This window comes from Rutilus rutilus, assembly GCF_951802725.1.
Source record: "Rutilus rutilus genome assembly, chromosome: 5".
Classification (NCBI taxonomy): Eukaryota; Metazoa; Chordata; class Actinopteri; order Cypriniformes; family Leuciscidae; genus Rutilus; species Rutilus rutilus.
The window spans coordinates 36,812,953-36,833,760 of record NC_140213.1 but is presented as its reverse complement, the minus strand read 5'-3'; the positions used below and the strand labels follow the sequence as shown (position 1 = coordinate 36,833,760).

Genomic DNA, 20,808 nt, shown 5'->3' with positions numbered 1-20,808 from the left:
CTACAACAGCAAGTAAATCAGTTCTCTTCAAGTTCACACATGTCTTAGTGCAGTAATTAATCACATTACCCATCATCTATGGAAATTTTCCACTAATGTTTGACAACCAGAAAGTGTCCAAATACGTTTTAATCAGTATATCTGTTGCTCGTGACATTCATTCTTTTAAATGAATGGATGTTGGTTTGATTTTTTGGATTCTTTTATCTAAGTGTCCGATGGCTACTGTACAGCAGGTTGTTCCATCTAAACCTCAAATACCCAAAAAAATATCTCCAGGTGAAGTCCGACCTCCTCGCAGCGAGAAGGCCGTCGCCAGCGCAGTCTATAGGTGTAGCGAGCGTTCCTTTGCCGTCCACCAAGTGGGGAGCAGTTCCACCATAATCCCCCTTTCTCCTACTCGCTCTCTCTTTCCCCCGTGGTTCCATTCATATTCTAATCACAGCTTTCCCTTCTGCAGTTTGTAGGCACTCCATCAGAGCCCTCCCTGCCTCGGGCTCTACACTTTTACTTCCCTCTTTTGTGGCTGCGCTCTCCTCCCAGCACACTAAAATAAGGTTGCTTCAAGGAGAGAGAGAGAAGGGGAGGGAGGGGGGGGTCCACCAAACTTTCTCTATCCAGTTTTGCCAATGGCCTATGAAGTTTCTGGACTTTTGGCTTCAAAAGATGACGATGAATATGTTTGCGTGAGACTTTGATTTTGTTTTGTTTTTTTTGCACTGATTTGAATTAACTCAACTTTCACGCTCCCGTTTCCAGACCTATTAACGGCATCGCAGACATCAAAAAAGTTCTGCAATGGGCCAAAAAGTGGCCCTTGGATGGAGAACTTTAAAACTAAAGCAGCAGGGGCAGAGTGTGTATTTGCGTGTGAGGAGAGGGTACGAAAACGTATTAAATGCTATAATGGGAGACGGGGAGGCCACAGTGCTGGGATTGCGTAGATCTAAGCCTCTTTTTTTTTTTCTGGGAAGGGAGCTTTTCTTATTCAAAACAGCCCCACAAAAGACTTCCAGTGAGCCTTGCCACATCCCCATCTGACTCGAAGCCATTCATCAGCCTGCCGAGCCTATCAATGACATGTCCCCCATCAGGGCTCCTATAAAATCAGCCCCTTTCCCATGAAACATCAGCAAACATTTTGACGGCTCTGGCTTTTCCCCCGCTGGATCTCTGGAGTCTGTGACCCCCCCCACCCCCCCACCCCACCCGCTCCTACAACCCACACCCCCACCTCCATCACCATCGCCACCCTCTCCACGGACCTCACATCTTATGCATCTCTACGACGGGCAGTTCTCTCGGAGAGACGGAGGGAGCTGAGGAGGGGGAGTCCAGCACGGAGCCATTTTCTCAGAGGAGCCCCTGGAACGTGCATGGGAAGAGGATGCATTGTGGGCTGCTAGAAGAGCCTGACATGGATTCCACAGGTTGGTTCCTGCTGCACCGCCGTGACATTGGGACGCCTGGGATCTGGGCTCTTTTGGAACGCGAAACGGGCCTTGGGATTTTGAGACCTGAGATTGGCTTCAGAAAAAGTTATTTAACCTTTCGTCCGGGAAGCTCTTGAAATCTAGTACGGCAAGAGATAAGTCGGCGTGTTTTTTGGCCTCGTTTTTAATTGCTCCGGATGGGTGTGCTGCTTCTGAGAATATGGTTTTACACAGTTTTGGGACTATGTAAAGTTGGACGGCGTTTTTACGGAGTAGCAATATGACCTTAAATTGAGACTAAACTCATGCAAGGTCACAGGTCTGAGTTTGTTGTCCAGTTTAAAAAAAAAAATTGTACTTTTTTTTTTATGATGCATGCACCTGCTCAAGCTAAGTTTTGACTTGAGTCAAAATTGCACTTGGTACTATTGCTCAATATAATTGCTTCTCCTGAAGGTATAATAAATTGTAAAGACAACATTATTTCATATAATGTGGAATTTTCATTCCACAAAATGTTACTTGTTTACTCATTTCAATTCTAAAATGTAACACTCCGCGTGGCTTCAAAAAGCAGTGTTACCCATCGCTCAATTCTGTTCAATGCAGTTGTTTTGTGAAAAAAAAAAAAAAAGTGAATTATTAGATATTTGGGGGACTTTTCCACGCTGATATTCAGCGCAGGATTATTAATGATCTCAGATCAGTCTCGCCTTTAGATTGGATTTAATCCAATTATTTAGAGAACTACTTAAACTGTTCACAGAGCAAATGATTCAATTACAGACTGAAAATCTGATCTCAACTGACTATGAGCCAACACTGACAGAGATGAATTAGATTCTGAGGGAGAAAAAAAACAAAAAAAAGATTTGTTGAGCTTCAAAATAACAGCTGCAGTATAATAACAATACTTTTTAATTTAAATTAAATAAAATGTCAGCAAAATTAAAAATGATCATTTGGCATTTCAAATGCATGTTAACACTTGAAATAGTTTATTTCAGCCTGTTATCACTGATTGTAGCCTTTTAAAAATAACCTTATAAAATGTATAACGCAAGGAATATTTCACATTAATTAAATTTAACTTGTTTAAATTATTTTTCTCCATCTCATTGCAGGTTTATTTTGCCTAAATTGTGTGAACTTCTCATAAAATCCAAAGCCTCTCAATAATTGTCACAAAAATTAATACTTGAGGGAAATTTAGTTTTCTAGTTAGTAAAAACTTTGTCCAGAACTTTAACAAATATATTAGCTTACTGATAAGCTCCTTAGCATTGTGTAATATGTAATAGGCTATTTTTGAAACGTAGCTTGATTGTTTCTTGCTTTTTGAAAGGATGAGGATTTGTTTATTATGATAGGAAATGAGCAAATCAAAGCTGGGCCTGATTCACAGTAATGTTAGCATATTTTCAGCTTTTAATTTGCTACCAAATATGACCTCCATAATCCATTCAGTTAAGAATGTAGATTTTAGCGTATTAGTAATTTCATCAAATGCAAATTTGCCTCACTGAATGTATATTTTAATCAAGTCAAAAATACATATCACTTTTTTTGTCTGAAGCCTGTCAAATAACGTATCCAAACAAGTGTTAAGTATCATAACTTTCTCCATAACTTCAGCCGCGATATGAAGCATCAGTAGGCTATTGGTTGCCCAGTGACTCAGCCGATGCTATAGTAACTGTTGTCATGGCCCGTGCAGGAAAACATGATTGACTTAAGTTCGAATCGAATTATAAGTGTTTCAGTCTTGTGATGTAAGGACACCAGTCGGCTTTCTAACATAAGCATAAATGAGAATGGCGCTAAAAAGGTTCTATTATGACGACACAGCAATGGAGGAGCGGCGAGCGCGCAGAATCAATTGAGCGTGCGCGCGCCTGTAATTCGCCTCGGGAACAATGAAGGATTCCTGCAGTTCTTGCTGAAAACATTTCAAATAGAATCCCAGCTGCCCAAAGATCCGCACAATCGATTATAATTGAATTGCCCCGTCATTATTATGCCCCTCAACTCTTTAGGCAGTGGCTGCAACGCAACCACGTTTTCTAATGTTTATTGCACTCGTCCACAAACTGACAGGTAATGTAACTATAGCCAGAGACTATTTATTATAGCATATGCTATGGAATTTTAAATTACAAAAGTTCAACACGTTCACAAAATATTTCAAGTTCTGAGGGGAAAAAAGACGAATAGGCCTAACGTTAGTTATGTTTAGGAACGGCGCGGTTGCACCTGTTGCCTCTGCCGATGGGAATAGCCTAAATGGATAAATCATATGCTGTTGAAATATAGGCTATGTTAAATAAGTAAATAAAAATGGAATTGAATAGAAAAAGGCCAAATTAGATTGCTACATAAAACGTTTGTAATTTCGTTTCGCCTACTGTTTAAAACAAAGTTTGTTTCATCTAATAAATAAATAAAAAACCTAGAGGACGTGCCAAATAGGGCCTACGAGGAGACAGCCGTGTGCCTACGATAAAAATGCATAATGTAATAATATAATTCCCCTCTTTTTGCAGAGAGCTGGATTGAAAGATGTCTGAACGAAAGCGAGAGCAAGCGCTTCTCCAGCCACTCTTCTATTGGAAACATGTCCAACGACGAAAGTAAGTAGTAATGTATCGTCATGAATAAATGAAATCAAAATAGACTGCATGAAACATTAATAATTTTGCTCAAAGAGAACATAATTTGAATGTTATCAGTGACTGAATCTTTAAAAAAAAAAAACTTTAATTTATAGGCTACTGTATATAAAATTTGATAAGATATTGTTTACATATATTTCATTATGTATAATTTATTTATTTTATTACTGACTCTGATTGTTGTTTTTCTTTTGATAAAAGACGAAGAGAAGGAAAATAACCGAGCATCTAAGCCACATTCAACACCTGCCACATTACAATGGTGAGTCTAATGTACACCAGAAATGTACATCACTTATTTTCATACCACCGCCTCACACAAAGTTGAACTTTTGAAAGGTTTTAAAGTAAAATGATAAATATAGTAATTAACTTTTATATTTTTAATGACATCTGATAGGAGCAAAACGGCTTCAGTCTGTGGGAAAACTCCTCCTTAGGTTTGAGATATATACGCCATTTTGTAAAATATGACAAATACAGTTTCTTGCTTTATAATTTTCAAACAAATCATTCACTTTTCTCGGAATTCTAGATCATAAATAAGCAGTTGAATTTCCAAATGTCATGTTTGCAGTCCTGTTGTTTGTAAGTTGTCAGTTATCAAGTATCAGAAAGAGACAAAGACTTATAACCTCACAGAGAAACTTTACATTTCAAATTGCTTATTGAAAGTTCAGTCAATAATACAAAATCTTGCTCGTCTATGGCAAACAAAACTAAACTCGAATTTTTTCAGGCCATTTTCACTCATATTGATACTGTTATACTTGAACTGCACAATTCGAAATTTCTTTAAGAAAGAAAAACAATTTGCAAAATGTTATGTTGACCATTGCTTGAAGATCCCTCCAGTAGACACAGTAATATTTGTTTTAGAGCCCCAGAACTGCCTCCCTCCACTGCAGAGTTTATTTAATATTGACTTCTGATGCGTAGACCCTAGTTTTCTATGTGCGCTGACCTAACTTGTGTTCTCATTAGGTTGGAGGAGAACTATGAGATCGCAGAGGGTGTTTGTATTCCTCGCAGTGCACTGTACATGCATTACTTGGACTTCTGCGAGAAACTCGATTCACAGCCGGTCAACGCTGCAAGCTTCGGGAAGGTATAGAAGCCTGCATTTAATAACTGTTTTGATGAGGTAATCAAATGTAAAAACGCTTAGTTTCCTATAAAAATGCATGTTCACATGAAAGAGGAAGGAAAACATCTGTTACAAAAAAAAAAGAAAGAAAGAAAGAAAAGCATTACATAATACTGGGTATTATGAAGAGCCACAGCCAGTGGTCTTTTCTTACACCTCTTCTGCAAACTCATAGCTGGACAATAAAAACAATGAACATGTTCACCCTTGTTCCCACAACCCCTCAACCCACCTACTCATATAGCCACCCCCCGACACCCTTGTCCCGCTCCCCCGGGTCCTGTCGGAGGATATTGAAAAAGAGAGGGGGCCTGGATTAATGTGTAATTAAAGGAAATTTGGAAGGGTGAGATGTTGCGGAATGTTAGATCAGTGGCTGGAGCAGCGTGGGGTGTCCTTTAGGAAGGCTTCATTGATTCAGGACAAAAAAGAGAGAGAGAGCTGGACCTGCCTCCCTGTCTGCTCATTTATCAAGCCAAGCCTGACAGAAACTTCACAGCTTGGCCTCTTTTTTCATCCCGCACAATAGAGAGCTTCACTGTTTGCAAAGTTTTCTGCACCAGGAGCTGGACCAAGGAGCTCATGGACAAAAAGCAGAGAGAAAAAGAGAGATTGGCCAGAAAAGAAATGTCAGTGGACATGTATGAATCGAACAAGATGATTGAGAAGATATTTTTTGTCGTTGTTGTTACAGATAACACACTGATGTCACAAAAAAGGTCTGGCCAGAAAAGTTGAATGTGTGTGTGTCTGTGTGTTTTACAGATAATAAGACAACAGTTTCCTCAGTTAACCACACGGAGACTAGGAACGAGAGGCCAATCGAAGTAAGTTCCTTCTCCGATATTATAGAACTTTTCTAACTTTTCACATTCATCATATCACTAAATATGTTTTGTCAAGTTGTTGACAATCTGAAACTGAGCCAATATTACTTCCAAAAACTAATAATTATGATAATTAATTTGCAAAGTTATACTTTTCTCCCTTATCTATCCACCCTCATGTTGCTCCAAACTCCAAAAAAAAATGTTTTCCCTGTGAAGTAGGAGTTTTTAAAAATGTATTCATAATTTATTTTAAAAAATATTTTAATCACTAGTCAAAAGTTTGGAATGATTAAGATTTTTTAATTTTTTGAAAGAAGTCTCTTATGTTCGCCAAGGCTGCATTCATTTAATTTAAAAATACAGTAATAACAGTAATATTGTGTAATATTATTACTATTTAAAAGTTAATGTTTTCCATTTTAATATATTTTAAGATCCAATTTATTCCTGTAATGGCGAAGCTGAATTTTCAGCAGCCATTGCTTCAGTCTTCAGTCACATGATCCTTCAGAATCATTCTGATCTAAATATATTATATATAAATGACATTTTAAAACATGTTACAATAGAAAATAGTTATTTTAAATCATATTTCACAATAGTACTGTTTTTACTGTATTTTTATATATTTATATAGAAATCAATGTATAAATGCAGCCAAGGTGAGCATATATATATATAGTGTTACTTGGGCCTGTTATAAATTGAGAGATATATTACCATTTACACCGCCACAATTTTTTTTATTCATGTATAAAAAGAAATGACCACTGCAAATCTACTTTATACTTTGAACACTTTCTAATCATGACTGCTTTAGTACAGCAAAATTTTCAGCAAGCACATTAAAACTCATATATAATCTTCATCCTGCCACTCACTTGTCCCTTTTAGGTATCACTACTATGGAATCGCTGTGAAGGAGAGCTCCCAGTACTACGATGTGATGTACTCTAAAAAGGGCGCTGCGTGGGTGAACGAGACGGGCAAGAAAGAGGTCACCAAACAGACAGTGGCGTATTCACCGCGCTCCAAGCTGGGCACTCTCCTGCCAGACTTTCCAAATGTCAAAGACCTAAATCTGCCTGCCAGTCTGCCAGAAGAGAAGGTAAACACATCACTAAAACCTCTAACTGCTAACCTCCAACTCCAACCCCCCTCTCCCTCCTCCTGCCCGCTACCCACCCCTCTAGATCCTGCTTTCATGTGTCAGGCGGACCTTCCCTGGGCCTGGATTTAGATGAGGACCTGGAGGATTTATGTGTTGGTTCCTAGCGAACTCTTAATCTTTCGAGTAGATAATAAGATCTCGCATTGGACAAAGGACGGGCACTAGCTGTCTCGCTTTAAAAAGGTGCCTGTAATTTTAAATGGTTTGTGAGTTTCTGATCTTTAAAGCCTCTTTTCATACACTGGTTTGGCAAGACCTTGTAAATAGGCATTGTTCGTGAAAGCAGCTTTTTTGTTGTTTGGTATTTGTATCCTCTTTCTTTAGTGTTAGAGTCTTTTAGTGTCTTATTAATGCATGACCATGAGTCAGGAATGAATTTGGTATGACATCATTAACCAAGAGTTTCGTTGAATTAGTCTCTGTGGGAAAGTATTATAAAAGTCGTTTAAATGGGCTTTTTTCTCTCTACAAGGTCTCAACCTTTATCATGATGTACAGAACTCACTGCCAGAGGATATTGGATACAGTCATACGAGCCAACTTCGATGAGGTTTGACATTTCTTTTTTTTTCTTTTTGGTTGCATGCATGCATTAAAATGCTTTGAATTATGTTTTCTTCAAGCTTTTTCATCCAGTGGCATTAATGGTTTACACAAGAAAAGGCTTCCTTCATATTTTTTCACAATGTTTATTTGTTTGTGTATATATAGGTCCAGAGCTTCCTGTTGCACTTTTGGCAGGGCATGCCGCCCCACATGCTCCCTGTCCTGGGCTCTTCTACAGTGGTGAATATAGTGGGTGTTTGTGACTCTATATTGTACAAGGCCATCTCAGGAGTCCTCATGCCCACCGTCCTACAGGCTCTACCTGACAGGTGAGTCCCATCCCTTGAAAGTGCTGCATTTCCTGGCATAATTCTGGGTGAAAGGGGCAGAGGTGTAAAGAGTACCTGAAAACCATACTTCCAGTCACCAATTCCAATACGACTTGAGTAAAAGTCTTAGTATCTGATTTTAACAGTACTTGAGTATTTTACTCATACTGAATGTATAGGCTCAAAGGTGCACTAGTCCTCAACACCTAAGAGACATGCCAATGAAAAACAAGAAATAGTTGATTTGTGAGGAGAGCAATCACGTTTATTTTCTAAGAAACCTCAAAATTGCTGTAAATCAAGGTTGACACAACGTCTCAAGTCTCATTTTAAGCTCAAAAAGGGCTTAAGTAAACTAATATCCTTCAAAAAGGTCTCTTCAATATAACTGATAAATAAAAATCAGCCAAAAGTCAAGTAAAATCACATTTTATTAGGATAACAAAGATTTGTTAAGATTGTGAAGATGTTTACTTGCATATTATATCTGATACTATATTTCACATTCAACATCATCAGAATAGCCTCAGTGCTGATTGAACTCCAAGCCTTGAGACTTTTTTCTTTAGTCAAATGGACTTTTGTCTTCAAGCTAAATAAATACCTTTAATACTATTGCCACAGAGATCATGCTAGCATTGCATATCAAACTTTTGCGTCAGGGTAATTAACTTACCAGATTACCTGTCAATGACGCATGACTCTTTGATTTATATTGCTCCAAACAAGAGGTAAACAATTTCATTGCGTCAGAGCATTCTTTGTGTAACACATTGCATGTTTTTATACATTTATGTCCTTGTTTACTCAGCCTCACTCAGGTGATCAGGAAGTTTGCCAAGCAGCTGGATGAGTGGCTGAAGGTGGCATTACATGACCTACCTGAGAACTTGCGCAACATAAAGTTTGAATGTAGGTGCCAAATATATTCAATACTCTCAAAAACATCAAAATGAACTTTCCTAGTATTCTAAGGCTAATTTTGAACACATTTTGTTTTAAATTCTCAGTGTCAAGAAGATTTTCCCAGATACTTAAACGACAAACATCATTAAACCATCTCTGTCAGGTATACAGCAGATTCATGTTTAATATTTAACTTTTTAATATCATGTTTTTGCAAATGTCTATGATCAGTCATAGCGCATGGAGAAATTTTAATTAAAATCTTGCTCTTGCAGGCCTCTCGGACGGTGATCCACAGTGCAGACATCACCTTTCAAATGCTTGAAGACTGGAGGAACGTAGACCTCAACAGCATCACTAAACAGACTCTTTATACAATGGAAGACTCCAGAGAGGACGAGAGGAGACTTATCATCCATTGTAAGGAATAGTGGTGCATTTCACGATCGGATTTTAATGAAAAAGTATCAGATAAGACATAGCCGGACTGATTCAGATTTATTAATTAGTGTTTCTGTACTCCACCACATGCAGTGTTATTGCTGCAGAATCACATGCAGCGCTGGGTTAAAAGCCCCACTGGTTTACGTTTCGGATTTCACACAGTAGCTGTCAACCAGAGCTGAATCATTCCCACGACCATGAGCGTCGAGCTTTAACCACAGACACTGAGAGGTTAACCCTCACAGTTTGACACCCCGAGGAGCATTTCAAATTCATTTCAGCGTCAACCTCTCACATGACTGATCAGGTCAAAGTTCAAAGATTCTGTCATGTCATCCTCAAAAGAGGATTCTGAGCTCCTCTTTCTACAATTTCATACGGAGATCTCAAATCTGTGCCAATAGTATTTTTGTAATTGTGGATTAGCAACCTTTACAAGCAATTAAAATGGAATTTGACCAATTTGAGAAATGCATGCTTCAAAATAGAAATTTCTTTTCTGCTGTTTTTCAAAGTGTATCAAGAATTTGACAGACTGCTGGAGGACCAGTCCCCTATTGAAGCCTACATCGAGTGGCTGGACTCTATGGTGGAGAGATGTGTCGTGAGGGTACGTGTACGCAGAACATGATTTCCCCAAGTACAACATGTTCCTGGATCATCATCTTTGTTGATCCTGGAACAACCAATCAGATTTGAGGGACAAGTTTTCAGTTTATGTCAACTTTAGGTTTACAACCAGGGTTAGGTGCTTCTACATCAGTGTTATTCACCTATCATTTCCCTCTGATTTTAGGGATAACTTATGGGTAGGGTTAGGTTAGGTGTAGGGATATGGTTGGGACTAAATTTTCAGACAGGAATGTTGTTCCAAGATCAACAAAATATGTTGACCCAGCAAAATCAGGCTTGATTTATACTCTACTACAGTATGATGATCCTATAATTAGATATCTGATTGTATAGCTAAAATATAGGCCTATACAAATATGTAAATATGAATAATAAAAAAACCTATACCTTTCAAAAGTTTGGGGTCGGTAAGTCTTTCTCTAGGCTCCATTTGTTTAATCAAAGATACAGTAAAACAGTAATATTGTGAAATATTATTACTATTCAAAATATTTGCTTTATATTTATATTTTAAATTATCATTTTAGCATCGTTTTCAGCATCATTACTCCAGTTTTCAGTGTCACATGATCCTTCAGAAATCATTCTAATATGCTGATATGGTGCTTAAGACAAATTTGTTATTATTATCAATGTTGAAAAGAGTATATATATATACATATGTATGGATGTATAATTTAGATATTTCAACAGAAAAATAATCAAGAATTGTCATTACACTGTTTTTATGTTCTTCCAATCCAAACTAAGTTTACAGGTGTCCAACCCACGCAACTCTCTAAATGCCGTCACAACATACTTAAGACCTATCGTGATGCAATTCCCCAACTTAATGATGTCTTCATGGCCCCCTTTAGCGGGGCCTCAATTATAGTCCAGATATGGGCTTGTAAATCTGGTTGCCATGGGAACTTATACTACCTACCAGACAATAGTTCAATGGGAGGGTGTTTCCTTAGGGGCAAATCAAATAGTTGACTTGTTGACGTGTTTTTCGTACTTAGGGGTTAGGCCCCAGTATGGACCCAAAGGTTAAGGCCCCTGTGCCTTCCCCCAGGCTTTTCTAATGGTAATACTCCCTTTAGGTGGCGGGGAAGAGACCCGGATGCCTGAAGAGGGTAGCTCAGCAGTTCCTGCTCATGTGGTCATGTTTCGGGACCAGAGTTATCCGGGATATGACGCTGCATAGTGCACCCAGCTTCGGTGAGTCAAGCTGCACCGTTTTGTCACGATCATCCTGTTAGAAACAGTCAAAACTTCTTACTGATTTTATTTGTTTGGAAGCTTGAGTTTTTCAGGTTAACTAAAAGTTTCTCAATCCACAACACCAAGTGTCAACTTTTAACTAAGATGGCAGCTTTGTTAACTCTTGGCTTACACCATCTAGCCGTCTATGGCAAAGTTACTGAAAGAAGGGCCATAAAAGAGGTAAAAGCCCCCTCCCTGTCAGCTCTGTCTGTGAATATCAAAGGCACAGTTGGTTGCAGTGTTTTGATAATGCAGCTCTCTGTACAAAACAGCTAATTAACAAAGGCAAACCCCCACCAAGTCTTTCCCCCTTCTTCCCATTTTATGACCGGGCAGTATTGCGCCCAGTCCGCTGAATAGCAGCGATGTTTATTATGCACATAGTGGCTGGAGTTGCTAACACAATGTGAGGATTGTGCCATGCTCCTTATGAATTCTTTCCCCCATCTCATTCAGAAAATGGACTCAAAGCATCATATGCTTCAGTAACTCTGTAGAGTTTATGGTTGGACCGCTAGTTTGGTTCTGACTTGATTTGAGCTCTTACCGTTTAAATTGTGCAATAGTATTGCCCAGATGACAACATCAAATCATTTTGATCTCTCAAAGCTCTCAGAGATTCAAATTCAGAATGCTTTATGGTAGTTGTCCACGAAGCCTTCATTTATTACTTGTTTCAGACAGGAGACTTGAATTGGTAGGAACTTTTTATGGTAAATTGGATTCTTTATATTTCTAGGCTCATTCCATCTGATCCACCTCATGTTTGATGACTATGTACTATACCTGCTTGAGTCTCTGCATTGCCAAGAGAGAGCCAATGAACTGATGAGGGCTATGAAAGGAGAGGGCTCACCAGGTAAGATCGATTTGTTACAAGCAATAGAGCTGATCTGTCATGACATCAAATTTGTAGACTAACACAGAAAGCTGATTTGTCATTAAAACAGTCATTTTCATTAGTATGTAGTTGACTTTACTTGAAGAGAGTTTCAAGTTTTGTTCTGCAACATAAATGACACACAGTCAAACCTCAAATAGGAATTTTGAAGTTGCAATTTTTCAAGTTTATAAAGCCTGCTGTATCAAATTTCCAAGGCCTCTAAATTATCAACATGAACAAAACATTGCTGAAAAACCTGTTGTACACAATCTACTACATATTCTGTCATCGTCTTTTTGCTGTGAAGTCTCTACTGATTTCTTTTAAGTAGATATAAGAATAACTTTTATATTGATAATCATATTTCAGTATGATCACTTGCTGGACTGTACCAACTTAGGTTTACTTCATTATCCATATAATTTTTTAGAAATATCATGTTCAAATATGATTCATCAGGCTTTTGAGGAATGTTTTTTTACATGTCTCTCAATCATCATTGTATTGGATTTCATTATATGAAAGAGCTTTGAGCTTTGAGCTATGATCATAAAACTAAGCCTTTAAAAATCATCTTACAAAGACATATAATTAGGAGATAGACAACCAATTCTACTGAACAAGTAGAGTAACAACCGATATTTATATGCATTTTATGTACAGTAAGTAGTCTGCTATATTGTTATTAAGATCTCATTGATTTACATTACAAGCCATTAAAATTTCATATTGCTTTTTGGCCATATTAATAAGCAGAGGTGGACAGGAACAAAGTACATTTACTTGAGTACTGTACTTAAGTACACTTTTGAGTATCTGTACTTTATTTGAGTATTATGTTTTCTGGAAACTTTTACTTTAAATTCACAACATTTAAAAGACAAATATCTTACTTTTTACTCCACTACATTTCTGTCAAGGTCCTTCAGTAGAAAGTAACATCAGTCAGGGTATGATTTTGGTTGCAGGGGTTGCATTTTGGTTGGAAATGAAAGTCGGGTTGACGTCAGAACCCTACGTCGGGTTATGAGTAATGACGTCAGAACCCGACGTCGGTTTGACGTTGGATTTTGGTTGGAAATGAAATCGTGTTGACGTCAGAACCCGACTGATGTTGGTTTCTGACGTCAACCCGATTTTCATTTTCAACCACAATACAACGTCTGTCCAACGTTGGAGATTAACGTCAATCTGAAGTTGGATTCTGACATCAACCTGATTTTCATTTTCAACGTTGGGTTTGGTCTTCTAAATGTGAATTTTGTCATTGTTTTGGAGCACACTAGCTTATAGATAACAGTAAGACTAACATATTCATACTAAAAGCCAAAAAACTTTAAATAGGGCACTATTTGAGGGAACAGCCATTTGGGTGTCCAAAACCATTGTGGACGTTATTGAGTGCACTTATTCAATCACATTCACATTCAATCCCACTACTGGAACTGTGTTCTAGAAATACATTTTAAATTGATATGAGGGGTAGGTAGGCAGGTATAGATTCAGAAGCATAAGGTACTGTAAGTATACACAACAATGCAACAATAATAAAAACAATGCATTGACCTTTACTTTTTACTTATAATACTTAAGTACTTTTAAAAACGAGTACTTCTGTACTTTTACTTACGGTAAGTAAAAATCGGTTTTTACAACTTTTACTTGTAACAGAGTAATATTTTCCCAGTAGTATCTGTACTTTCACTCAAGTAAAGAAGTTGTGTACTTTGTCCACCTGTTAATAAGCAACAGCACCAAATTGCACATTTTTGCACAGCTTGGACCTTCCCTCCTTAAGTATGAGCTACATATTATCATATATCATGGCCATAAAAGTATAAAATATGATTCTTAACAAAAAAAAAACACATGCAAACTTTAACAAATATATATATATATATTCTCTATTATAGATTCAATAAACTGTTCCATAAAAAAATAAATCTGACTAATATTTCATGTCCAGCTTTACAGGATTAAAGGTTGCAATATAATGAAAACAATTGTTGTCCAATTCAAACCCACATCCTTGTGGTAGTTGTAGTCCTTGTTAGCTACTTGTTCGCTCTTTATATTCTAGATGCTGTAAATCAGCTTAGACCAGCATGTTTAATGCTAGATAGAGCTGGTTTGGTGATGATCTATCTGGTAAAAGAGGTTGTCCAGCATTGTCTTTCTAGCTAAGCTGGTTGACCATAGCTGGGAATTCAGGTTAATTGGGACACTTTTCTCCATTCATCTCAATGGCAAAATAGCGTCCCATTCACATCTGGTTAAGGTTGTTAAGATGTCTGCTGGGGCATCTTACATCAGCATCACCCAAAACATGCATTGTGGTTATTGCAGCAGAGAAAATCTAAAATATTGTGATAGTTTTCAAAATCGCAAAGATTTCTGAACATTTTAGGCTTTTGTTTTGGGCTACTACAGCAGATACTGGGGAAGAGCAGATGATCATAGGCTCCACCCCCACATCTTCGTCACCTGGACCCTACTCTCCTGCCAAGTCTGTTCACTCGGTGGGCGTACCAGCAGTAGGTTCCCCCAATTCAGCCCAGTCTCCGGAGTACACCAGCATATCAGCTACCACAGGTAAATGGTGACTCCGAACTGATTATAACACTCAAATCTTACATCACAGTATCACATTCAACAGTACAACTAGCACAGGCCCATTCCATGCATTCATTAAAACTGTATCTCACAGTAAGCTCATTTAATTAACACGCCAAACACGTTTCTTTGTATATGTATGTCTGTATGTGCCAGGAGCTGTTCAGTCATATACCTGGTCCCTTACATACACAGTGACAACCTCAGGTGGCAGCCCACCCGATACTGGATCCCAGCTTTCCTGCATGAGAGGCGGACCACCTCTACACAGCTCCTCCTCCACCCACAGGATGCCAGTTTACCCACATCGGGATGAGCATGGGTGAGCCCCCAAAATCAATGACAAGACATTAAATGATGTTGAAAACAACATTACAGTGTGGATTGTGAAATGTTTTAAGAGATTTGTACTCCATTTTCTCCAGGTATACTGGCAGCTATAATTATAGCTACGCAAACCAGCACCATCATGCCATCCAGAGTCAGTACTCCAGTTTAACCCATGAACCAGGGCTGCCAACCCCTCTGCACTATTCCTCATACCACCGGACCTCCGCACAGGTCAGGCTCCTCCCACCCAAAATCCTAAAATCATACACTACAGTATTATATTAATATGATGCTATTTATTTATAAGCTTAGGGGAATTTCTGAACTATTTATAAAATATCTTAAAACATGATTTTCACAGGCTACGCCTTCAATTTCACAAGTTCGTCAGTTATGTCAATTAAAGTCACATTAGTTCAGTTTACGCCCATTTCCACTATACATAAGGGGGAAAATATTCAATCAAATTAAATGATAGATCATAAGTATGACATAAAAAGTCAAAATTAGGCCATATTAACTGATAAAAAGTCAAAATTGAGAAACCGTCAATTATAACATAAAAAGTATTTTTATGTCACAATTTAAACTTTTTATCTCATAATTATGATTTAATAGTAGTCAAAATTGACATACTAAGCTATAATTTGAAGATAAAATGTTTAAAGTTTGATAAACTAAGTTATATTTTTGTCTTTTTATCTCATAATTATGACCTATAGTAGTATGTCATAATTAAGACTTTTTTCTCATAGTTATGACCTAATTCTGTATAAAACTTATTATTTCAATTTTGACTTAGTATTTTATTATTTTGACTTCTTATGTCAAAATGATGACTTTTTATGTCATAATTATTGGGAAAAAAATCTTTGGTAAATCATGTGTCAGAAAAGGCTTACACGTGCATTAATTGCATTTTCAAACAATTTTCAATGAGAAAACATATTAGATGGGACAAGGAAGTTTCAGAGTAAAATCTCTTGATTAAAACCTACAAAAGCAAATAATTTTTTTGCAGATGAATCATGAACAATAAGACTAGGAATGAGTATTAAGAAAGTAAACATAATAACAGATGGAAATGGGTGTGTATTCCCCAGTATTTGGTGTGGAAGTGTATTCTATCCTCTTTTAGTATTTAGTGTATTCTAGTCTCTTTTACTGGGTTTGTAACTGAGAGAAGAATACTATGTACATACTGTGAATGTGAATGGTGGTTGATGTATTACAGTCATTAGCATCTGAAATGTTCTTTTAACTGTTATCCACAGAGTTTTATGGATAGAGAATGCATGCTTGCCTCAGCACACACTGGGGTAATAGGCTGAACTCCTCCTGATCAGAAATACTGGTCATTTAGCATATGTATTTAAAGTGTATTGACTTCTGAAAGAGAACAAAGGTGGAAAAGCTCAGTTAATTGTCTTTGTTAAACCTCTAGACAACTGCTGGGTTAAAGTTTGATGAAAACAACACTCACTAAATCTCAAAATGCTGCCGTCACTTTAGCGTGAATCAGCCAAAGCAACATTTTCCATCCAAATATTTAGAAAAGGTCAACTTTGAATACTGGCCTGGAAAAGTCTTGTTTAAATGTTAAAATTCCCTTGATGTTTGAGGCTTATATAGCTGGAATGTTTGAATATTTGAATTTTAAAGTAGTATTAGCCTATATATTTTAAGTTTGAAGGATGTGCAATCTGAATAATGGAGTAGTTTGTTCTGGGTGCTAGTTAAAACCTTAAAAAGAAAGAAAGAAAGAAAGAAAGAAAGAAAAAGACAGATATCTATGAGCTTTTTGATTATCAGATACACGAAAACCATTCGTCCGATCAGTTTGAAAAGATATAGCCAGAGGTGGACAAAGTACACAACTTCCTTACTTGAGTGAAAGTACAGATACTATGGTCAAATATTACTCCGTTACAAGTAAAAGTTGTAAAGACCGATTTTTACTTAAGTAAAAGCACAGAAGTACTTGTTTTTAAAAGTACTTAAGTATCAAAAGTAAATGTCAATGCATTGTTTTATTATTGTTGCATTGTTGTGTGTAATACTTACAGTACCTTATGCTTCTGAATCTATGCCTGCCTACCCTCATATCAATATCACATTTATTTCTAGAACACAGTTCCAGTAGTGGGATTGAATGTGAGATTGAATAAGTGCACTCAATAACGTCCACAATGGTTTCGGACACCCAAATGGATGTTCCCTCAAATAGTGCGCTATTTAAAGTTTTTTGGCTTTTAGTATGAATATGTTAACCTTACTGTTATCTATAAGCGAGTGTGCACCAAAACAATGACAAAATTTGCATTTAGAACTCATCGTTGAAAATGAAAATCAGGTTGATGTCAGAATCCAACGCCGGACTTACGTTAATCTCCAACGTTGGACAGACGTTGTATTGTGGTTGAAAACGAAAATCGGGTTGACGTCAGAAACCAACATCAGTCGGTTTCTGACGTCAATCCGACTTTCATTTCCAGCCAAAATCATCCCCTGACTGACATTACTACTTTCTACTCAAGGACCTTGACAGAATTGTAGTGGAGCAAAAAGTACGATATTTGTCTTTCAAATGTAGTGAAGTTAAAGTAAAAAGTTTCCAGAAAAAATAATACTCAAAAAAGTACAGATACTCAAAAAGTGTACTTAAGTACAGTACTCAAGTAAATGTACTTTGTTACTGTCCACCTCTGGATATAGCACACTAAGAAGCCTGTGCAGGTCTGTGCCAAATTTAGTAGATATACTGAATTGTGGACAAGCATTGCATTGTTGCATACAAATATACTAAGTGTATACAAAATTTACTATGTTACTAGTTCCGAAACTGAGGGAATAGTTGAATGTTAAGTAGTCTTTATTGTGCTTGAGATTGAGAGAGTGTGAATAGTTGAATTAAATTGTTTAGTTGTGGATGGAGAGGAGTGGGTCTGGTCACATATATTGAAAGTCAAAGCGGGTGTGATGGTGGTCCAGCCTGCATTTGTAATGGGGGATCAGCTGGTCCTCAGAGTTCTCCTCCACACAGCGGATGCAGCCTCTGAAAAGTGGACCGGCTAGAGCCAAGAGAGCCACACACACACACACACACACACACACACACACCCACACACACCCAATGTCTCCTACCATCCACTCAATGACCGTCTCAGACAACTCAACTAGCGGCCGGAAATCCAGATGGAAAAGCGTGTTTATTAAAATATTGTTATTCAATGGTCTCTTTTATCTGCATGAACAAGAGGTCACCAAGCAACACATCTAGGTCTCTGACCCCGCCTGACTTTCTTTTTCCGTGCAGCAGCCGTTCATAAAAGCTCTGACTGTGGACGGTTTCTATTTAGAGAGCACTTATAGATTTTTACTTCCACTTATTTTCCGTCAACTTAAAATGGAGACAATGTCCACACTTTGTTCAAGAGAGCTACTCTGAAGGAGGCAATGGAGAGGAGACAAATGAAGATTTTGTTGACTTCCCCAGAGAGAACAGATTGTTTTATATAGACACATATCTTGAGCTGACATGCTCAGTTTTGTTTTTAGACTGTTACCCACAGCAACAAAAATACTTTTTTTAAGTGCTATGTTAACTTATCTTTCTTATTTTATTTTACCAGTACAAATGATGGTGAACTGATGCACTTTTAGTTGATTATTAGATAGTCTTGCATCATAATTTTAACAATAACAAAAAAAAAGCCAAAAAGATTGATTGAATGCATTATGGGGACGGATATATGTCCTGTTTAGACAGTTGGTCCAAGTTTTATACTAATCCAGTCCTGTATGAGTTTCTTTCTTCTGTTGAACACAAATGGCTACCGTCAACTGTCTGGTTACCAACATTCTTTAACATTTCTTTTTTGTGTTACACAGAAGAAAGAAACGTATACAGGTTTGGAGCAAATGATGTCAAAATTTTCATTTTTGGGTGAACTGTCCCTTTAACATGAAGGAAGATTAAATGAATCGTTTACAGAATGCACAACATCACTTGTTGTTGTAACTTGTGTTTTGTTGCAATAGTCCTCATGCATGTCTCTCTCTGATTTGTAGTATCCACTCAACAGCCAGATGTCCAGAATGGAGTCCTGTTTGATGAGTGGGTCTCCTCTTCTACACTCGAGCCCTGTGACCCCCCGTTGGCCAGAGATGCCCTCGGCCAACAGCTGTTACACCAGCCCCACAGTCCACACGTCACGCTACTCCCCCGGAGACATGTACTCTCCTCTGGCCCCACGCAGGAACTCTGAATATGAGCATGCGCAACATTTTCCAGGATTTGCCTATATCAATGGGGAGGCCACAACTGGGTGGGCAAAATGATTGTACACTTCCGAGAGTCTTCGTCCAAGACAACAGATGTCTGCGTGTGGATAGCTGAACAGATAAAACAGCAGCCGCCCATATTTAACCTAATTACAGAGAATGTATTTGAGTGGAATTGAGTGGAAATGTTTTTATTGGTGTGGTCAGTGTTTACAGTGTAAGCTGCCAATGAAACTCTTTTCGAATCGCAATCATTGTGTGAGTGCAAAAAGGCAGTGTCCCAGTTGTGCCTTTCCTCGCCTTTTTTCTCATTTATCTCTATCTCTATACACATTATAGACCATTATACTCTCATTTACTGTGCAACAACTCTCATCGCTGACCTCGTTTCAGTGTAAAAATGCGCACATCTCACAGCATTCTGTCACCACAGGTTGGGTGTTTGACGTCAAATAGTGATCTGTTAACAAAACCACAGGGGTTTTTTTTCTCAGCCCCTGTCAACATCAAAGTGTGCTGCTTTCCTAGCATAAACATAACACATTCTCAGCACCAGGAAGAAATGCCTTAATATTTCACCTCAGAACGTCCTATTGGCCAGCTGCCAGGTTGCGAACGTCATAGGAGTCTAAACAAATAAGGGCAGCTCGCATGAGTTCGTGCTGCATGCGAACGTGAACATAAGATTTCTCATATTACACAAATGCAGAATTACCCCAGTGTGATCCTGGGAGAATATTAGAGATCTTTTCTGTAGCTTTGTAACATTGTGTCCCTTTGCATTGTTTATCTGTGTTTGACCTGTATATCCAGTTTTGTATGATTTAGGAAACCGAAAAGTGTTAACCTAGGTTTGTGTGTTTTTGAATGCACTCAAAGGTACTGTGGACCTATTACCCTATGGGTAGGAATAAAAAGGAAAGAATATGAAAATGTAACATTTATTATCTTTAGTCACTTTCTCTTGTAAATAAAAGCACTCAGTAACTTCTGTGGTGACAGCTGTTACTTAAATGATATATGTGGAATTATTTGTTGCCACATAAAGATTTTTAAAAACCCAGTTTGGATTGTCTTTGTTTTTTTTTTGTTTTTTTACTTGATATGTCTATATGTTTTAAATATATATTAAGAAATTCATTTGACATATTTAGCTATAAATTACTGACAAGTATCAAACACTAATCAGGTACTATTAAACCTTTTAAAGTTTTTAATAGTTTACTTTGTTAAACCAGCACTGAAGAGTCTAAAAATCAGATTAATCTGCTGAATTACACTTTTTTCAATGGTCACATCTTGATAATTCAACTCAAAATGTAATGATATGTATTTATTT

At 37.6% G+C, this 20,808-nt stretch overlaps 1 protein-coding gene across 2 annotated transcripts; it reads left to right on the top strand.

Moving 5' to 3' along the window:
- Positions 1–1,229: 1,229 nt before the first annotated feature.
- Positions 1,230–20,551, top strand: rfx4 (regulatory factor X, 4). Of its 2 annotated transcripts, none has more exons than XM_084408864.1 (18): positions 1,230–1,430; positions 3,977–4,063; positions 4,307–4,367; positions 5,090–5,213; positions 6,018–6,079; positions 6,977–7,190; positions 7,726–7,803; positions 7,965–8,128; positions 8,940–9,040; positions 9,139–9,197; positions 9,310–9,454; positions 9,994–10,088; positions 11,197–11,314; positions 12,099–12,218; positions 14,673–14,834; positions 15,051–15,177; positions 15,281–15,416; positions 19,257–20,551. In XM_084408864.1, the coding sequence occupies exons 1-18, from the start codon at positions 1,388–1,390 to the stop codon at positions 19,524–19,526; spliced, it is 2,166 nt and encodes a 721-aa protein (XP_084264990.1). In that variant the 5' UTR covers positions 1,230–1,387; the 3' UTR covers positions 19,527–20,551. The 2 variants fall into 2 exon arrangements, with proteins under 2 accessions (XP_084264990.1, XP_084264989.1); XM_084408863.1 differs by having other exon boundaries at positions 15,012–15,177.
- Positions 20,552–20,808: the final 257 nt, after the last annotated feature.

Coding starts and splice junctions, on each gene's coding strand:
- rfx4 (XM_084408863.1), top strand. CDS start 1,388: ATGCATTGTGGGCTGCTAGAAGAGCCTGACATGGATTCCACAG. Junction 10,089..11,196: donor TGGAGAGATGTGTCGTGAGG/GTACGTGTACGC, acceptor TACTCCCTTTAG/GTGGCGGGGAAGAGACCCGG. Junction 12,219..14,672: donor GAAAGGAGAGGGCTCACCAG/GTAAGATCGATT, acceptor GGGCTACTACAG/CAGATACTGGGGAAGAGCAG.